General features: G+C 41.4%; 2 protein-coding genes and 1 non-coding gene across 3 annotated transcripts in view; all 3 read left to right on the forward strand.

The window, feature by feature from the left end:
* The first annotated feature begins 9,667 nt into the window (after positions 1-9,667).
* Positions 9,668-12,058, forward strand: LOC118889538 (ribose-5-phosphate isomerase-like). The gene is given in 3 exon segments (XM_036841297.1): positions 9,668-9,685; positions 10,420-11,149; positions 11,152-12,058. Coding segments are annotated over 3 exon segments (849 nt in total). The 3' UTR covers positions 11,253-12,058.
* Positions 12,059-15,628: 3,570 nt separating this feature from the next.
* On the forward strand, positions 15,629-15,701 carry TRNAG-CCC. The gene has a single exon. It is a non-coding gene; the product is annotated as a tRNA-Gly (tRNA).
* Positions 15,702-17,905: 2,204 nt separating this feature from the next.
* Positions 17,906-21,400, forward strand: part of LOC118890253 (amyloid beta precursor protein binding family B member 1 interacting protein) — a 100,744-nt gene continuing 97,249 nt past the window's right edge. The window contains exons 1-2 of the mRNA XM_036842802.1: positions 17,906-17,977; positions 18,154-18,343. The gene's annotated coding sequence lies outside the window, so the exon portion shown is untranslated. The remainder of the gene's footprint in view (positions 17,978-18,153; positions 18,344-21,400) is intronic.

Consider the following 21,400-nt stretch of genomic DNA (forward strand, 5'->3'; position numbering starts at 1 on the left):
TGAGTCTATAATTTTTTTGCCATGAACTTTTAAAAATATATATGTAGAAAGACATATCTGTCTTTCTGACTACTAGGCTTCTTGGTCTGTTTGGAGGATTTTCCCATTCCAAATTTGCTCTCCAAAATTTTATTCTAATTGTTTATTGTTTTTGTAACCGAGCAGGACCCCATGGGGTCTTCCCAGGACAGGCCTTTCCCCATATTCTCTGCTTTAGCTCCTCTCTGAAGTACCTTGATAACAGTATTTGATGCACATTTCCTGAGTTGTTTTACAGATGTGAAAACCCCCCATCAAATGGAAGATGTCAACTACCTGATGACCATAAACACATAGCCCCAGGTCTCCTGGAGCCTAAGGACTGATGATGTTAACCCCGGTGACACCACCCTGTTACCCACCATCAGCCAATCAGAGAATTGTGCAGGAGCTGATCACGTACCTTGTGATCTCCCTCCCTCACCTGGCTTTTAAAAATGCTTTGCCGAAACCCTTTGGGGAGCTCGGGCTTTTTAGGGCATGAGCCACCAATCTCCTTGCATGGCCCTGCAATAAACCTTTCTCTGCTCCAAACTCCAACGTTTCAGTTTGTTTGGCCTCACTGTGCGTCAGGCACACGAACTTGCGCTAACATTTTCTAATATTAATTTCTTTACTCTTTCTGTATATAGTATGAAAGAGGGGGCTAGCTTTGTTTTCATGTATTTAATACGTGTGTATATGTTACATATATTTTAATGTCTATCAGGGAGAATGAAGTAACCAAGATGGCAGAGTATGGGGACTCTAGTCTCCATAGCCCAACAAAGATCAATAATTAGACAGCTATCTACAAACAAAAACAGCCCTGGGAGAGCTCTGGAGTTCACTGAAGAAATTTAACACAGTGGAACAAAAAAACTTGAGAATAACCACACAAAACGGGAAGGAAGACAGCCTCATTTTGCCTGCACCATCCCATCCCCCACACCAGCATTGCTGAGCATCGAGAGAGAACTCCGTTAGAAACAGTTCCCCTCCCAGGAAGAGGAAGAGCAGGGAGAGCAACCAGCTTCCCAGTCTTTCTGGGCCCCATAAAAAGGTCCCACTTCAGTTTCACCCCAACCAGAGACCAGCAAAGCTGAGATATATACAGATGACTAGGAACGATAAAGAAAATCAGAGGCTACCGAGAGCAGCCGTACAGCAGGAAGGATCATGGTTTCTCAGGGACCTGCTCTAGACGCAGACCCAGCAGCCTTCACTACCGAAGAAACCAACAGCCAGCAGAGCCGCCAGAGACCCCTCGCAGATTTCACCGGCTTCCATTCCACAGGCACCTGCAGCTGGCCACCACAGCTAAGCATGTGCACACCACCAGTGCCAGCCCCTGCCACTGCTTGCCCTCGTCCCTATCCACTGAACCTGGAGACACGGCTGAGGACCCCAACAGCTCTTGCAGCCTTTGCAGACCCTTCCCTGCTCCTCATGCAGTGCTCACCAAGGACCACACACGATGCTGTGGAACCCAACAGCCCGAGTCAGTGAGCCATCATGCTCCCCCAGACCGGGTGCCACCACATGCCCCTGCACTTGGCAACCTGCACCACTAGACCTGGGGTCACAGCATGCACCAGTGTCCCCCCCTCCACGGTGAAAGTCTTCCCTTACCAGAGAGATTGTAATTATACCAAGTATCTTTTCTGACCACAATGGTATGAAACTAGAAATTGATAACAAGAGGAAAACTAGAAAATTCACAAATATGTGGAAATTAAACAACATGCTCCTGAAGAACCAGTGGGTAAAAGAAGAAATCAAAAGGGAAACCAAAGTATCTTGAGAATAGGAAAATGGAAACACAACACACCAAAACTTATGGGATGCAGCAAAAACAGTTCTAAAAGGGAATTTTATAGCAATAAATGTCTATCTTAAGAAAAAAGACCTCAAATAAAAACCTAACTTTACACCTCTAGTAACTTGAAAAACAAGACAAACTAAGTCCAAAGTTAGCATCAGCAGAAAGGAGATAACAAACATTGGAGCAGAAATACATTAAACAGAGAAGAGAAAAATAATAAAAAGATCAATGAAACTAAGAGTTGGTTGGTTTTTTTGAAAACATAAACAAAATTGACAAATTTTAGGTAGACTTACCAAAAAAAGAGAGGGGACTCAAATAATTAAAATTATAAATGAAAAAGGAGACATGTAAATGATACTACATAAATACACAGGCTCATAAGAGACTACAATGAACAATTATATGCCAAATAATTGGATGACTTAGAAGAAATGGGTAAATTGCTGGAAATATACAATCTATCAAGACTAAATCATGAAGACATAGAAAATCTGAACAGACCAATAACAAGTAAGGAGAATCAATCAGTAATCAAAAATCTCCCCAAAAAGGAAAGCCCAGGACCAGATGGATTCATGGATGAATTCTACCAAACATTTAAAGAGAGAGTGATGCTAATTCTACTCAAACTCTTCAAAAAAATTGAAAATGAGGCAACACTCCCAAACTCATTTTATGAGGCCAGCATTACCCTCATACCAAAGCCAAATAAGGACACTACAAGAAAAGAAATTTACAAGTTTATATTCCTGATGAACATAGATGCAAAAATCCTCAACAAAATATTAGCAAACTGAATCCAACAGCACATTAAAAGAATCATACACCATGATCAATTGGGATTTATTCCTGGGATGCAAGTATGGTTTAACATATGCAAATCAGTCAGTGTGATACACCACACTAGTAGAATGAAGACAAAAATCATATGATCATCTCAGTAGATGCAGAAAAAGCATTTAACAAAATTCAACATCCTTTCATGATAAACTCAACAAATTGGGTAAAGAAGGTACAAACCTCAACATAATAAAGGCCATATATAACAAGCCCGCAACTAACATTATACTCAATAGTGAAAGGTTGAAAGCTTTTCCTTTAATATCAAGAACAAGACAAAGGTGCCCACTCTCACCACTTCTACTCAACATAGTACTGGAATTCCTAGCTAGAAAAATTAGGCAAGAAAAGAAATAAAAAGCATCCAACTCAGAAAGGAAGAGGTGAAATTGTCTCTCTTTGCTGATGACATGATGTATATAGAAAACCCTAACGATGCCACCAAAAACTGTTAGATATAAACAAAGAATTCAGTAAAGTTTCAGAAGACAAAATCAACATACAAAAATCAGCTGCATTTCTACACACTAACAATGAACTATCTGAAAAAGAAATAAAGAAAACATTCCCATTTACAATAGTATCAAAAACAATAAAATACTCAGGAAAAATTTTAACCAAAAAAGTTAAAGATCTATACACCAAAAACTATAAGACGTTGAGGAAAGAAATTGAAGAAGACACAAATAAATGGAAAGATATTCCATGCTCATGGATTGGAAGAATTTATGTTGTAAAAATGTCCCTACTATCCAAAACAATCTATGGATTCAATGAAATCCCTTTCAAAAATTCCAATGCCCTTTTCCCAGATTCAGAAAAAAACAATCCTAAAATTCTTATGGAACCACAAAAGATCCCAAATAACCAAAGCAATTTTGAGAAAGAACAAACATGAAGGCATCACACTTCCTGATTTCAAACTATATTACAAAGCTATGGTATCTAAAACAGTATGATACTGGAATAAAAACAAACATATAGATCAATGGAACAGAAGAGAGAGCCCAGAAATAAACTCATGTATTTAACGAGTTTAAATCAACTAATATTTGACAAGGGAGTAAAGAGTACTCAACAGGAAAAGGATAGTTCCTTCAATAAACAGTGTTGGGAAAAGTGGACATTCACATGCAAAAGAATGAAATTAGACCTCTATCTCACACCACTCACAAAAATTAACTCTTAAGTGTAAAAACTGAAACTATAAAACTCCTAGAAGAAAACATGGAGAAAAATCTTGACATCTGTCTTCGCAATAAATTTTTTTGATTTGGACACCAAAAGCACAAGCAACAAAAGCAAAATTCAACAAGTGGAGCTACATCAAAGTAAAAAGCTTCTGCACAGGAAAAAAAATTATCAATAAAATGAAAAGGCAACCTAAGGAATGGGAGAAGATATTTGCAAACCACATATGTGATAATTAAGGGATTAATACCCAAAATATATGAGGGAATTATACAACTCAACAGCAAATAACAAAAAGTCCAATTTAAAATGAGCAGAGGGCTTCCCTGTGGCACAGTGGTTAAGAATCCACCTGCCAATGCAGGGTACACGGGTTTGATCCCTGGTCCGGGAAGATCCCACATGCCGCGGAGCAACTAAGCCCGTGCTACACAACTACTGAGCCTATGCTCTAGAGCCTGCGAGCCACAACTACTGAAGCCCACGCGCCTAGAGCCCGTGCTCCGCAACAAGAGAAGCCACTGCAATGAGAAGCCTGTGCACTGCAACGAAGTGTAGCCCCTGCTCACCACAACTAGAGTAAGCCTGCATGCAGCAATGAAGACCCAAAGCAGCCAAAAATAAAATAAATAATAAATAAATTTATTAATAAATAAATTTATTAATAAATAAATAAATTGGAAGCAGTTAAAATTCTTCCCTTCCTCTCAATGGAGTTTCATCAAATAGTCTGAGGAGTGTGTCGGCCTTTATTACCAGCAAAAAAGCAGATAAAAAAAAATTTGGATACAAAAGAGCTTTAATAAAGTTTGTGTTCTAAACTTTAAAAATATGTAAGACTAGAGTTTCTTACATCCTGTGCTTTTTTCAGCTGTGGGACAAAACCCTCTTTGCTGTAGGATCATTTAAGGTGCCAGACTCTGCAACCTCCAATAGCTTCTTGTAGCTGATAGCATCAAACAGAGCTTCTGGAAAATCTGTAGCATTTAATTTCATATTTCTTCCCATACAATTTTGAATTTTCTCTCTCTCTCTTACTATATTTCAGATCAAGACTTCCAACAACAAAATGTTCAGTTATGAAAACTCTAAAGCAGTGATTCTTCCCTATTTATTGATATTTGTTAAAAATATTAATATTACAGACTAAAAATTTTCCTCTATTGTCGATAAGTAAGATTTTAATTAAAATTTAGTATGTAGATTGTTAAAATTATGTTTGGGTTTGTTTTGTTTGTTTTTTAAATTTTTTAAAATTGTTTTTTGAAATCATGAATTGAAAAACAGTCCAAGGTACAAAGATATTTTTTTACAGTTCTGTTGATGTACAAGTCACATATATTCAATAGTAAACGACACATATTTAAGGTGTAGTATTTGGTCAGTTTTTGACATATGTACATACGCATGGAAACCATCACCTAAACACATTCATCACTCTTTAAAGTTTCTTAAAAGTTTCCTTGTGCCCCTCTGTAACCCTCCCTTTTTCCTTCCTCCCGCCCCTTCCAGTGGTTTAAATTCTTGAGAATTTAAATAGATGAGGTCATCCAACATGTATTCTTTTTTTAATCTGACTTTTTTCACTCAGCATAATTATTTTGAGATTCATCCACATTGTTGTGTGTATCAGAAGTTTGATCTTTTTTATGGCTGAGAAGTATTCTGTGGTATGATTATTGCACCATTTGTTTATCTATTCACCTATGCTGGATGTTTGGGTTGTTTCCAATTTGGGACTATTACAAACAAAGCTGCTATGAACATTTATGTACAAGTCTTTGTGTGGACATATGCTTTTATTTCTCTTGGACAGTTACCAAGGAGTGGAATAGCCAGGTCATATGGTAAGTGTATGTTTAACTTTTTAATAAACTGCTAAACCATTTTCTAAAGTTGTACCATTTCCACTCCCCCCAGCAGTGTCTGAGAGTTCTAGTTCCTCCACACCCTTGCCAACACTTAGTATGATCAATCTTCTTAATTGTAGCCATTCTAGTATGAGTATGTAGTAGTGCCTCCTATGGTTTTAGTCAGTGCAGAAGTTTTGATATCAACAAGTATTTTATGATTTTGGCTAAGGCATCAGTATTTTTTATGGCTCCGCCAGTGGTTCTCATTCACACCAAGGCTTCACAATCAAACTGGATGAAACATATGACCCCTTTTAATAGAGGAAAGACTTTAAGTATCGGTTTTATAGCTTGTATTTTCACACATGTTACATTGACAGCCCTAAACCGCTTTTCACCAAATTTGGTCTTTCATACAAAAGCTGACTGCTGGTAGTTGCCATTTGCCAAGACTGTGTGAAAGGAAATGGGGTGGGGGAAGAGGTTTTTCAGGTCTTGCTAGGGTTGACACTGAGTGAGCAGAAATTGGATATTAAAAATGTAATATTCTCTAACAAAACAGAAACAGACTCACAGATGTAGAGATCAAACTAGTGGTTACCACTGGGGAGAGGGAAAGGGGGAGGGGCAATATAGTGGTGGGATTAAGAGACACAAACTAGTACGTATAAAATAAATAAGCTACAAGGATATATTGTACAGCACAGGGGATATGGTCAATATTTTATAATAACTTTAAATGGAATATAAACTTTAAAACTTGTGAAACTTTTTTCACACCTGAAACTTACATAATATTGGACATCAACTATACCTCAGTAAAAATAAATAAATAAACTACAGGAATATACTGTACAGCACAGGGAATACAGCCAATATTTTATAATAAATTTAAATGGAATATAATCTATAAAAATATTGAATCATTATGTTGTACACCTGAAACTAATATAATATTGTAAGTCAACTATACTTCAATTTTTAAAAACTTAATCACAAAAATTTAACGTTCTCAAAATGTACAAAGAACTCATAACTCAACAATACAACAAAGCTAAATAAAAATAGAGAAGGCAAAAAACGATGTACAGCATGATGACTACAGTTAATAATACTGGATTGTGTATTTGCAAGTTACTAATATATTAGATCTTAAAAGTTCTCATCACAAGAAAAAGAATTTGTAACTATGTGTCTGTGTGTGATGATGTATGTTAACTAGACTTATTCTGGTGATCATTTCACAACATATACATATACTGAATCATCATGTTGTACACCTGAAACTAAGATAATGTTATATGTCAATTATACAGCAATAATTTTTTTTTTTTTTGGCCACATTGTGCAGCTTGGAGGATCTTAGTTCCTCGACCAGGGATGGAACCCGGGTCCCTGGCAGTGGAAGGGCAGAGTCCTATCCACTGGACTGCCAGGGATTTCCCTACATCAATAAATTTTTGAAAAAAGACATCAGTGGAGTAAAACTCAGCATCAGTGAGCTTGGTACCAAATCTAATTATTTTCTGGTGTGAATTTGTTGTGGGAAATGTAACAATTGGTACTGACTTTTAAATAGTTCTGAATCTATTTATTATTTGACCTCATTTAACAATGCATTTCTTATTAAGTACTATTGAGTACAAAGTCAAAGGGGGGTCAGTTTTTCTTGTCTGTTTATTACAAATGGGACAAATGGAACTAGCCCTTAAAGCTATTAAATTGCTTGTAAAAATCTGAAACTCACTCTTTTCTTGACATGAACTATAGAGTCTAAACATCAGTTTAGTCAACTAAGGTGGTATGTTCTGCTAGTGTGTTTATTCTTTGCCAAGAATTATGGTTTAAAAAAAGAGCAAAAAAAAAAAATGGGCAAAAGAATTGAACAAATGCCTCACCAAAAGAGATATATAGATAGTAATTAAGCATATGAATAGATGCTCAATATAATTTGTCATTGGGGAAATGCAAATTAAAACAACAATGAGATACCACTACATACCTGTGAGAAAGGCTAAAATCCAAAAAACAATGACCACACCAATTGCTGGCAAGGATGCAGAGCTCTTAACAGGAACTCGCATTTATTTTTGATGAGAACACAAAATGGTACAGCCACTTTGGAAGACAGTTTAGCAGTTTCATACTAAGCTAGTCATAGTCTAATTATACGACCCAGCAATCAGGCTCCTAGGAATTTACCCAACTGATTTGAAATTTTATGTCCACAAAAAATTCTGCATGTGAATGTTTATAGCAGCTTTATTCATAATTGCCAGAAACTGGGTGCAACCAAGATGTCTTTGGTGAATGGATATACAAACTGCAGTATATCTACCCAATAGAATACTATTCAGCAATAAAAAAGAATGAGCTGTGAAGCCACACAAAGACATGAATGAATCTTCAATGCTAAGTAAATGTTAAGTGAATTGCTAAGTGAATGAAGTCAATCTGAAAAGGCTACATACTGTTCGATTCCATCTATATAACATTTTGGAAAAGGTAAAACTGTAAAGATGGCAAACAAAAATGCTATTAAAAGATAAATATTCAGTCTGTCTTCTAGATGAATGTGTGTTTCTTTGTTTTTATAATCTCTCTACTTACCCATCTACCCACCCATCCCTACATGCACAAACATTCTGAATGCTGGAATCATATTTATCTGAATGTTTGTCACTATTCCAACAAAATCATAGCTGCTCTTGAACAAAAATGTTAGTCAAATACTACCCACTATAGAGACTAATTACCAAATTTTTACTGATTTGCATTTACAATCAAAGGCAAATCGTAACTATTTTGCTAATTGGATATTAGCAAACATATTAGTTAATATCCAGGATATAATATACCTTATGACCTCACTTCCAGAGCCAGAGCTAATCGGGAGAAAGACAACTAATCAAACCAATCAGATTCTCTATCCTAGGAATTTGAAAGTGAAATATAGGGACTGTCTTCGGTCCCAGTTGGTGTTTGAGATGGGACATGAGGTCAATCTGCACTGGGTAGCTGAAGTGGATGCCCAAGGCTCAACATACCCTCTGCAGGAGTGGTAACTACTGACAGCTCATAGCTGAGTCCCTCTCCAGAAACTGCCTTTGACCAAAAGGAGCCACTTTGTCTAAGGGTATGCCATCCTCCCCAAGGACAGCCGGCATCCAATGGCTAGTCAATATGGGGAGTCCTAAGGTCCTGCCCCCCTTGCCTAAATCTCTCTGTAGAATTAGCTAAGGCCTCTGTTACCAATATGCCACATTAACAGAATGATGGGGAAAAAACCCACAGCATCATCTCAAATGATGCAGAAAAAGCACTTGCTAAAATTTAACATCCTATTGTGATTAAAACTCTCAAGAAATTAGGAACAGAAACCCACAGCAAACATCATCCTCAGTGGTGAAAGACTCAAAGCTTTCCCTCTAAGATCAAGGACAAGAGAAGGATGTGTACTCTCACCACTTTTACTCAACATAGTACTAGAAGTTCTAACCAGAACAATTAGGCAAGAAAAAGAAATAAAAGACATTCAAATTGGAAAAGAAGAAGTGAAATTATCTGTTTGCAGATGACATGATCTTACATGTAGAAAATCCTAAAGATTACACACACACACTCACACTGTTAGAACTAATAAATGAATTCAGCAAAGTAGCAGGATACAAAGTCAACATGAAAAAACCAGTTGCATTTCTATACACTAAAAATGAACAATCTGAAAAGGAAATTATGAAAACAATTTAATTTACAATAACATCAAAAAGAATAAAGTACTTAGGAATTAATTTAACCAGGGAGGTGAAAGACTTGTACAAGGAAAACTACAAGGAAAACATTGTTGAAAGAAATTAAAGAAATAAATAAATGGAAATGCAACTCATGTTCATGAATTGGAAGACTCAGTATTGTTAAGATGTCAACACTACCCAACATGATCTACAGATTCAATGTAAACTCTATCAAAATCCTAATGACATTTTCCCATAAATATAAAACCCCATCCTAAAGCCCATATGGAATCCCAAGGGGCTCTGGATAGCCAAAACAATCTTGAAAAAGAAGAAAAAATCTGGAGGACCCACACTTCCTGGTTTCAAAATTTTCTACAAATCTATAGTAATTAAAACAGTGTGGTACTGGCATAAAGATAAACATATAGACAAATGGAATAGAAGAGAAAGCCCAAAAACGAACCCTCACATATATGGCCAAATGATTCTGGACAAGGGTGTCAAGACCATACAATGGGGAAAAGACAGTCTTTTAAAAACAATGGTGTTGGGAAAACTGGATATCCACATGCAAAAGAATGAAGCTGGACCCTTACCTAACAACATACACAAAAGCCAACTCTAAATGGATCAAAGACTTAAACATAAGATGTAAAACTATGAAACTTTAGAAGAAAACATAGGGCAAAAATCATGACATTGGATTTGGTAGTGATTTCTTAGCTATGACACCAAAGGCACAGGCAACCAAAGGAAAAATAGATATATCTAACTTCATGAAAATTTAAAACTTTTGTTCATCAAAAAACAAGTCACAGAGTAAAAAGGCAACCCATATAATGGGAGAAAATATTCGCAATTCATATATATAATAAGAGATTAATATCCAGAATATATAGAGAACTCCTAAAATTCAACAACAACAAAAACAAACCAATTAAAAAATGGGCAGGGCGGGAACAGCTGGGGCGTTCCGGGTTCCCACGTGCAGTTGCCGGGACGCGCGCAGTTCGGCGCTGGCAGCGCAAGTACAGCTGGCGGGGGCGCTAACAGCGTCTGCCCGGCCCCCTCCACGATGTCCAAGGCCGAGGAGGCCAAGAAGCTGGCGGGCCGTGCGGCCGTGGAGAACCACGTGAGGAATAACCAAGTGCTGGGAATTGGGAGTGGTTCTACAATTGTCCACGCTGTGCAGCGAATAGCTGAAAGAGTGAAACAAGAGAATCTGAACCTCGTCTGTATTCCCACTTCCTTCCAGGCCCGTCAGCTCATCCTGCAGTATGGCTTAACTCTCAGTGACCTGGACCGACACCCAGAGATTGACCTTGCCATCCATGGTGCTGATGAAGTAGATGCTGATCTCAATCTCATCAAGGGTGGTGGAGGCTGCCTGACCCAGGAGAAAACTGTGGCTGCCAATGCCAGTCGCTTCATCGTGATTGCCGATTTCAGGAAGGATTCAAAGAACCTCGGGGATCAGTGGCACAAGGGAATCCCCATCGAGGTCATCCCAATGGCCTATGTCCCCGTGAGCCGAGCTGTGACCCAGAAGTTTGGGGGTGTGATTGAACTTCGAATGGCTGTCAACAAGGCAGGTCCTGTGGTGACGGATAATGGGAATTTTATCCTGGACTGGAAGTTTGACCGGGTCCACAAATGGAGTGAAGTGAACACAACGATCAAAATGATCCAGGCGTGGTGGACACGGGCCTGTTCATCAACCTGGCGGAGAGAGTCTACTTCGGGATGCAGGACGGCTCGGTGAACATGAGGGAGAAGCCTTTCTAAACCGGCCCTGCAGGAGCGGAATGTGTTCCCCTTGTGTCCCCAGCCCGCCGCCGAGGCGGACATGCCTCTCCAGGAGCTTTTGCCTTAATGTATCTGTGCCAGGTGGACACTTGGCAGGGTGGGGGGTTGAGGGTTAAATCTGGTCTTCTGAAGTATTGTTATTAAATGTCTTTTTAAAAAGAGAAATATAAACATATATATTTTTACTATTAAAAATACTCAGTTGTTTTTTTATAAAGTAGAACTTGATTTCATGTTTTATATGAAACATTTACCAAAAAAAAGGAGGACTGTCTTTTAAACTTTTAACTTGAGCCTGCTTGCTGGTTATGGTGAAGCCTCTGAATATTGGGTTTGCTGAGAAATGTAAATCAAACTTTTCTTTAAACTGGTGAAATGAAGGGCCCAGCCAGCAGTGATTCCCTGATGCCTTACTGGAAACACTGGAGTTTGTTTACTTTTCTACCACACTGTCTTATTTTTAGTTTTTGTTGTGTACAGATGCACAGTGTGTAGTTACGTGTTGTAAGATGTGAATGACAAAAGTCCGGTGAGTGTAGGGGTGTGGTGTGTGTGGCTCAGAGTGTGTAGACCACCAGGGGGAAAATATGGGGGCTCTTTTGCTGAGAACAGGGGGTTCATTCAGACCCCTCTTGTTGGAAGCCGTTGGCTAGAAGTACTTGCCAGTACTGCCAAAGCACTGCTGTGAAACACCTTTAAATGACTGTCTTTTCATCGTTAATATTTTTTTTGTTCCTTTATTGTTATTTGCATGGTTTGGCATCAGAAGTTGTTACCTCTTTATATTCTTTGAAGGTTGAAATAAAACAGTATGGTGCCAAAAAAAAAAAAAAATGGGCAAAGGACTTGAATAGACATTTCTCCAAAGAAGATATACAAATGGTCAACAAGCACATGAAATAATATTCAATGTCACTAATCATTAGAGAAATGCAAATTAAAACTACTATGAGATACCACCTCACACCTATTAACATAGCTACTAGAAAGAAACAAGATGTGGAGAAATCGGAACGCTTGCGCACTGTTGGTGGGAATGTAAAATTGTACAGTCACTGTGGATAACAGCATGACAGTTCCTCAAAAATTAAAAATAGAATTACCATATGATCCAGCAATTCCACTTCTGGATATATACTCAAAATGATTAAAAGCAAGGATTCAAAGAGATATTTGTATACCCATGTTCATGGCAGCTTTATTCACAAAAGCTAAAACGTGGAAGTAAAACAAGTGTCTATGGATGAAAGAATGGATAAGCAAAATGTGTATATTCAAGCAATGGAATATTATTTGGCCTTAAAAAGGAAGGACATTCTGATTTATGCTACAACATGGATGAAGTTTAAGGACAACATGTAAGTGAAACAAGCCAGTTTCAAAAAGACAAACACTGTATGATTCTATTTATATGAGACACTTAGTCAAAATCATAGAGACAGAAAGCAGAAAGGTGGTTACCAGGGGCTGGAGGAGGGGAGACTGGGGAATTAGTGTTCAATAGGTGCAGAGTTTTGGTTTTGCAAGATGAAAAGAGCTATGGAGATGGATGGTGGTAATGGTCGCACAACAGTATGAATGTATTTAATACCACTGAACTGTACACTTAAAAATGGTTAAGATGATGAATTTTACGTTATATATTTTTACCACAATTTTTAAAATTGAAAAAAAACAAAAACAAAAAAAGGAAACAAGAGATGGAGAGAATTCCTAGTAATCCTCTGGTTCTTAGCATAGTCTCTCAAGAGACCCAGATATACCTCCTGAGTTCAATGAGCTGTCAGAGTTTTTCTCCAAGAACTTCTCCTCTGCGCCTGAGCCACTTTGAATGGATTTTGTTCCTTATAAATCATTCCCTATTTGTTTCATACTTTCAGCCAATGATACTAGGTAGCAATGATAACTGCTTTAGAGACACAAGTTCTGGGGAGACAGTGTATGCGTATGTATCTCAATATTTCACAGATGTTAATGCTTATTAAGTAACCTAACACTGGGCTCCCACGGGCATAGCCTCTGTGCAGTGTCAGTGCAAAGAAACTAACAGCCACATTTAATTTTAAACCAAGCCTACCATTCTTAAAACCCTCTTCTCACTCTCTGCCTCTCTCATACCCTGCAGTATCCCCAAACATCTTTCTCCTTGCTTTGCTCTCAGCTCCCCACCAAAAATTCTCTCCCAAGCCTTCTTGGGCTCTCTCTTCTTCCCCAACCTTCTCCTCCTGGGGCCATTCTTCCATCCTTTCCTTTCTGTTCTCCTCCCACTATCACTGGGGTGTGGAGCAGGAAGGGGTTGGCTGAGGGAGATGAACAAAGGCCAGAGGACTGAGCGGGTCAGGCAGAGGGAGAGTTTGGTTAACAGGCAAGAGGAAAAATATATACTATATGGAAAACATATAATTAGTAATAGCATACTAATTACATATGCATGTTATGATTAAAATAGAAATCATGAGCAGAGTTATTTTTTATTACCAATTTATATTTTATCAAGTAAAGCACAGGAGCTTTACCAGGACAGAAAAATGAGAAGCAGAGGTACCCAAGATGGTATCTTGAGTATCTCCAGCTGTGAACAAGCCAAAACTTAGAGGTTCACACAGCTATTTATCATTATCTCCCGGGAGGCGGGGGGTGGGGGGGGGGTCTGTGGGTTGATTGGACTCAGCTGGGTGGTTCTTCCCCCTGGTCTCTCATGCAGCTGCATTTAGATAAGAGCTGGGGCGAGAGTCCTCTGAAGGCCGGACAGGGGCTGGGCGCCCAAGATGGCGCCTTCACCTCACATCTGATGCTTCAGTGTTGGCTGCATGTGCCCTCTCTCACCTCAGGGCGGAAAGAGCCAGTTAAGTGAGAAGTCCACCACCATTTCTGCTGCCTTCTTTTGGTCAAAGCAGTCACAGAGCCTGCCTGGATTCAAGGGGGATGGAAAGAAATGGATTCCAGCTCTTGATGGGGAAGGGAGAGATGGTCCTGGTCATCTTTGGAAATTACAGTCTGCTGCAGACAGCCTAAAAGTTAGATATTTATATCAGAAACAAACATTCCTTACTATTAAGAGCAAGCCAAATAAAATAAATGGGCAAAACTTTACAAAATGCTCAACCAAAAGGAAAAAAAATCCCTCTCCACTCCAAAAAAAAAAAGTAGCAGGATTCTTACTTCAGGTCAACCCAGGTCCCTGCAAAAAGATGAAAGCGCTCTTTAGCCTGGAGGAAATGGGCAAAAATACATGTTGGACTTGGTAGACATGCCAAAACAGTGGGGCTGTAAGAAACACAGTAAAAATCCAATTCAATTAGGTAAACTGAGTTCCCCTGCATTCTCTAGCCACTAGCCACCCTCTACAGAGATATTCCAGGGAGTCCCTACCCAAAGAAGGTGCCACCTGGAGAATTTTCTCCCACATCATCATTCCAGGATATTCGGTTCTTCCTTGCCTGTGATTCAATCAGCCATCTCCCAAACTCGTTCACTGCCACTCCTGTGTCTTGAAGCTCTTTCTGGAGCGTTCCTCTACCTGGGGCTTTAACTTTGCCCTTGCAGACTTTCCACTACAACTTTCTTAAGGGAAAGTAGTTTATTCTCTCACACTCCATGCACCTTGAGTTCAGAAGGTGGGTTTGCTGTTCTCTGTGCTCCCCATTGCTACCTGCAGACATTTTAGTGGCTCAGCTTTTTTTCACAACAAAACAAAGAGCAAACACATTTTTCTCGAGGCTCATGTCATTTGAGTAAACTATTCTGTTTACCTCTTCGGAACTGTCACCTTCCCAAACCCCAGTCACTCCTGCTCTCTCATTTCAAAACCCTGACACCTGACTCCCAATCTGCCTTTAAGATGGCCTTAAATCTTATCATTCTGTTTGCCTGGAAGAGTCATGCATTACACCTGTTTCCTGATTTCTCATCCAGTTAGCACTCTGGTACCCTCAAAAGTGTCCCAGCCTCAACAATTTTATGTGGCCACCCTAATCCTGGGTGACTTAACAGTTAGCTATCCTTTGGCCTCGTATTTCCTTGATCAACTCAGACACCCAGGCCCTTGGTCACACCCTGGACATTGTCAACTGATCTCACTGCTTCCAGGAGCAAAATTCAATCTGCCTACCTTCCGACCACAATGACCATGACCCATCCTTCCAGCTGGCTCGTTTTTGGCCACTCCCATTACAGCTAAACTTTCTCCAAACCTAGGTAACCCAGCCCTGCAGGAGAGCCACACGACTAAGCAGATTGCTTCCACCACCATCACCAATTTCAGGCTCTCAGGCTGCCTGGAAATTCCATTATATTTTTCTGAGCAACACACTCTCGGATTCTCTGCAATGACCTTGTTAAACTTTCTTGGGACTTCCCTGGTGGTCCAGTGGTTAAGACTCTGCATTCCCAATGCAGGGGGCCCAGGTTCGATCCCTGGTCAGGGAATTAGATCTCACATACCGCAACTAAGAGTCCACATGCCACAACTAAAGATCCTGTATGCCACTAAGACCCAGTGCAGCCACATACGTAAATAAACATTAAAAAAAAAAAAACTTTCTCCAGCTCCCTAAATCTGTGACCTGCTAACCTCCTATCTCACCCCCAGCTGATGACCCAACTTCTTTTCTTACTTTACAAAGAAAATAGAGGCTTGAGATATTATTTTACACAATCTCATTGCTTTTAGGATGAGAAAACAATCCTGGACATGGTCCACGTGGTCCTACACAGTTTGTCCCTACTGACCTTTCTCCATCTAGCCATGCCTCACACCAGAGCTCCCAGGACACCAGTCCCACTGGTTTACATTCGATTTCTAATCCCTTCTGCCACTCTGCCACTCCCACCCCAGCCCATCAGCAAATGTTGTTGGTTCTGGTTTCATAATGTGTCTTGGATCCAAACTCTTCTCACCATCCCCACAGTAGAATCCTCACCAAAGCTACCATCACCTTTCATCTGGACTGTTACCACAGCGTCCTGAGTGCTCTCTTACTGCTTTTCCTCTTGCCCCGTCCGACTGATTTTCCAATCACAAGCCAGTAGGATGGCACACAGCAGAAATCAAATCATTTGCTAAACACCTTCCCATAGCTCCCCATTGCAATTAGAATAAAACCCAAAGTCCTCAAGGCTGAGCCCCAGGCCCTGCTTGGTCTGGCGCCTGCCTACCTCTTGGTCCCCATCCTCTACCACTGCCCTACTCTTTCACCATATTCCAGTTACACTGAACTTTCTAACCTACGTTTCTATCTCAAGACCTTTTCTTGCTCTTCTTTATCTAGGAATGCTTTTCCAAGTCTCTGAATGGCTGCCCCCTTTTCCTTATTTTGCAAAGAGGTGTTCCTTGACCTCTTTTCCTTTCCCATGAAAGTCACTGCTCTGCTTGACTTGACTTTTTACATAGTACTATGACTGTTCAAAACCTCTCAATGGTTTCCCCTCATTCAGAGCAAGGTCCCTCCCAGACCAGGATAGTCCCTTCCTGGCTGTTTTTCCAACATCTCAAGTGCCCTCCTAACTCAGGGCCTTCAAATGTGCACTTCCTTTTGCCTGGAGTATTCTCATCCAAAAATCCACATGGATTAATCGCTCATGCATTTAGGTCTGGCTCAAGTGTCACTTAGCTTCCTTGATGACCCTAATTAATAGAGCAACTCCATCCCCACTCCCATCACTCTCTATTCCTCCCCTTTTAATTTCTGTCAAAATGCTTACATTACTTGATGTGTTAAATTAGTTTGTATATTGTCTGTTTTCTCCCAACTAGAATGTACCTTCCATGAGAGAAGGAACTGCTTTCTTCACGACTGTTTTCGTTGTTCTTAGAAGGGTAGGTGCTAAATAGTTTCTAATTAAGTAGTTAATGGCTGAACTATCTGAAATTACCCAATTAATTTATGGGTCTGATTTATGCCATTAGGTCTCCACCCCCTTCCCCACATATAAGCCCTTGACGACCCAGCTGTAGAGGGTAAGGACAGGTGAATTCAATCACATTTCCAAATCTAACTGATTTTAACTGCTATGTTTTCAGATCTCACCCACTTTCTCTCTGAACACGCCACTTCCAAAAGTCACGGCGTTATTTCCACTTAGCCCTTTGCGATGACAAATTGTGTGGCCAAGAGTGGCCTGGTGCGTACGCATTACTTCATTTGCATCACTGTATCTCTGTAATACATTCTTAGAAGTGGGATCGCTGGGTCAAAGGGTCACTGCAGATGTAGATTAAGTCGCTGTTGCCCAATCCCCGTCTACAGGGTTCAGACCATTTTGGATTTCCACCAGCGTTATGGGAGAAGCCTCAGCCTCGCCGGCCAACTGAGTGCCGCTAAACTTTGGGGGGCGGTTGCCAACCGGAGAAGTGAGAAACCGCCGCTGCGAAGCGCGCCCTTCCCCGCCCCGGCTCCAGCGGAGACCGCCTAACCCAGGTCCCGCGCCTCCCCTGCGGCCAGGCGGGCGGGGACCGCTCCTCTCCGGCTCCCGCGTGCGCTGCGGGCGGGCTGCGCGCCGCCGGGAAGCCGGGCCTTGCACAACTGGCCCGAAAGAGGAAGCCCACAAAGGGCTGAAGTCAACACTTCGGAAGACCGTTGCAAAAGAAATCGGCTTCCCGGGCTTTTGTGGAACCGCCATCCGGCCCCCAATCCCTTAGCCACTGATATATCGAGGCGACAACCAAGGGGGTCGCTCCCGAGAGAGGAGGGCCCGCGGCGCAGGTAGGGGAGGGCTAAGAGGAAGGCGCAACTTTCCCCAGAATTAAAACCAAGTTGTTTTTTTCGTGGGGGGGGGCGGGGGGAGGAGTAAGACGAAAGGAGGCACAAACCCGTAGAGTCGAAAAAAGCAGCCGCCGAGCTTTAGGCGTCTTTATCCACATCCGTGGGTGTGTCTCCAGCCAGGAGCCCTCCTCGCACCTCGATGCGGAGCCGCGCGCCGAGCGCTCCACGTCTGCGCGCTGCGTGGGAAGGGCCGGGCTGACACCACTTCCTCCCGAGGCTGCCGACCTGAACCGGAGCGCAGACCAGTGCGCCGCGTCGCCCTCCCGGTCCAGCCCCGCGCGCGCGAGGCCCCGCGCAGCCGTCGAGGTAAGCGGCGCCGCCGGTCCGCCCAGGGGCCCTGGGGGCTGCACCGGGACCCGCCGGGCGGTCATCCGACCAGGAGTCTGGCCTGTCGGGTCCGAGGCCCGACCCTGCTCGCAGCGCCGGCCGGGTGAACGCGCGGCCCCCGCTGGGCCCTCCAGGGCAGCGGGTCCCCGGAGTCCCCTCCGCCGACCCCTGCACTTGACCCAGCTCCGCGGGGGGTTGGGGCTGGGGCTCGTCTTCCCCGCGTTCGGATTTGTCAGATTTGACTGATTTCCTGCCCAGAAAATTGCTCCAAGGTCAGACGGGGAACCGGTACACCCTCGCCTGTCCAGCGGGTCCGGGAGCCCCAGGCTGACCGACGCTGAAGGAATCCCGGGGGGTATTTCACGGGGGGCATTTCAGGGGGTATTTCAGGGGCGGCATTTCAGGGCGCTGTGCATTGAGTGCAAGTCGTGTGAGAATTTGAGTGACGATCGCAGTCTGACGCGTCTTAGAGTGTTTCCTCTTTGAAAACTTTCAGACGGCTGTTTCTTCTTTTTAAAAATAACTTTTCCTCCGAATTATTGTCCTTTTCGTTTTAAAATAAGGTAGAGGAAAGATGTGGACACCAGGCACAAGTTTTGTAATTTGGCTTGGAATGAGTATCCAGAGCATCCTTTTAGAGCACGAAGCAAACTAACCAGGAGATCATTATATCCAGGAGGACCTCGGGGCAGGGGTCCCCCTGAGGACCTTGCCCAGTGCACCTCTTATTTTCCTTCTTGGAAGGTATTTCTTGTCGTTCAGACCATTGTGGAACGCTAAACGTGTTTTTTCCTAGTGCCACTCTTGGCAAAGAGGTTCAAAAGTAACTTTTAATGTGATCATTATAGAAAGAAATGGAGTATCGGAGGAAGTAACATAAAGAAAAAACTCATGAGTTTATTACTCCTCAGGTATAATGTGATTTAAATAAAGGCCAGGGTACTAGCTACTACTAATTTTAAAGTCTAGGGCCTCTGAATGGATGTTTGGGAGCCTTTGTCCCTTTGAATAAACCTCCACTGGCAATTTTCCCTCTGGCCTCACTGAAATACTGGGACGGCACATGCGCAGTCTTACAGTAACGCTGGCTAGCAAAATTAACAGAGGATCTACTACGAAACTTCTGTAATGTCTTCCGGGTGGTATTTCCTGTCTGCTCAATGTGTTGTGAAAGGTCTAAGAAATTTAATATCATCTTCAGACTATTAGTACTGAGTAATTTTCACATTATTACTAATATCTGTGTCTTTTCTGGGTATTTGGAAGACTTGGGTTCTGTTCCATACCTGCCTTTAACTAGAAAAGAGTGGCGTTGATTAAGTTGCTTTGATCTCTCTGGATCTGAGATAACTTATCCATAAAGATTATTGGCCTACCAAATGTCTGTCATTAAAATAGCAATTGAGGAATTGCCATAATTCTTTGAATTTGTCCTATCTGGAATGCTGACAAAGTTAGAATTGCTGATCACTAACAAGAAAGAATGGAGAAAATAATGACAACAGATGTTGTTAGATTCTGAAATATTTTGAGGCCTTTGTTTTTTAGAAGTTCCTCTAAAAACAGTCAATTTTTGGCCTATATGTAAGACGGCAAATTTCCATTCTTTTGAAAAACTTCAGTAGGGAGTTGATATGCCCAAGCTTGGGCAGGTCCATATTAGATTTCAAATTCTTCACGTGTTACTTCTCAAGAAATATAACTTTGTAATATGGATTACTTTATGACTTAGTTACTTTAAATCTTAAACGCAATACTTACTGGGTTATGTAGTGTCCATTAAATCTTTTGTATTTTCATGTCCTGAGAATGTATACCAATCACCCACTATTTTTTGCCTTTTTTCAATAACAAATTAAAAGTTCTAGATATTTTCATATTACTGTTAGAATGAACTACCTATAGAATGCATTACCATAAGTGCCTGCATTTGATATGCCACTTTGAATTTCTTCAAACCATCCCACTTGCAAAAAGCATGACTATTTTCACTTACTTCGAATCCTCTTCAATTTTATTTTAGTTATTTTTATACCCAATACCTTTTCGTGAGTGCAGAATCTTCTAATAAATTAAGTTTGTGTTTCATAGTCTATCACACCAAGATATTTACAATTGCACCGCATCGCCATCACCTAGCCAAATTCCTGGCACCATAGTTGGGACTCAAATAACATTTACTAAACGTGCAGATATATGAGTTCCACTTCCGGGTTGTACCATCAATATGTCATAAGGCCCTGAGACCCAGCTGGCCCAACCCTTAGGCCATGGGCCACACCCTTAGGCTCCCAACCCTTAGGCTCAAGCAGGCAGAGATGTAGCACCACTCCAAGGTACCACGCCTTCTCAGCACATACTCTAGAGCCTGAATTCATGACTCCATTTCCAGACATTTCCTGAACATCATCTATGCACTTGAATCACTAAGAATCATATTATAAGAGCTATTGTCTTTCTTCTGTCAATTCAGTTTCCTCTTTATCACCAAATGGTAATAGTAAATAATAATTATATTTATTCAGCTTATATTTTGTACCAGACCCTGTGTAACTAATTTAGACGTGTTGTCTCATTAAGCCTCACATCCTGGGCTTATACTATTATTACCAGCTTTTATGGTTGAGGAAATGATAGCACAGAGAGGTTAAGAAGCTTACCTAGGGAGTGAGAAGCAGAGCTGACCTTTGAACTGAGCCAGTATGACACCAGCACTCGAAGTGCTGTACCAAGGACAAGGGCTTAAACGGTGAAAAAACAATGAGGCCGGGCTTCCCTGGTGGCGCAGTGGTTGAGAATCTGCTTGCCAATGCAGGGGACATAGGTTCGAGCCCTGGTCTGGGAAGATCCCACATGCCGCGGAGCAGCTGGGCCCGTGAGCCACAACTGCTGAGCCTGCGCGTCTGGAGCCTGTGCTCCGCAACAGGAGAGGCCGCGATAGTGCACCGCGATGAAGAGTGGCCCCCGCTTGCCACAACTAGAGGAAGCCCTCGCACAGAAACGAAGACCCAACACAGCCAAAAATAAATAAATAAA

The sequence above is a fragment of the Balaenoptera musculus genome, chromosome 2 (assembly GCF_009873245.2).
Source record: "Balaenoptera musculus isolate JJ_BM4_2016_0621 chromosome 2, mBalMus1.pri.v3, whole genome shotgun sequence".
In the NCBI taxonomy this organism is placed as follows: Eukaryota; Metazoa; Chordata; class Mammalia; order Artiodactyla; family Balaenopteridae; genus Balaenoptera; species Balaenoptera musculus.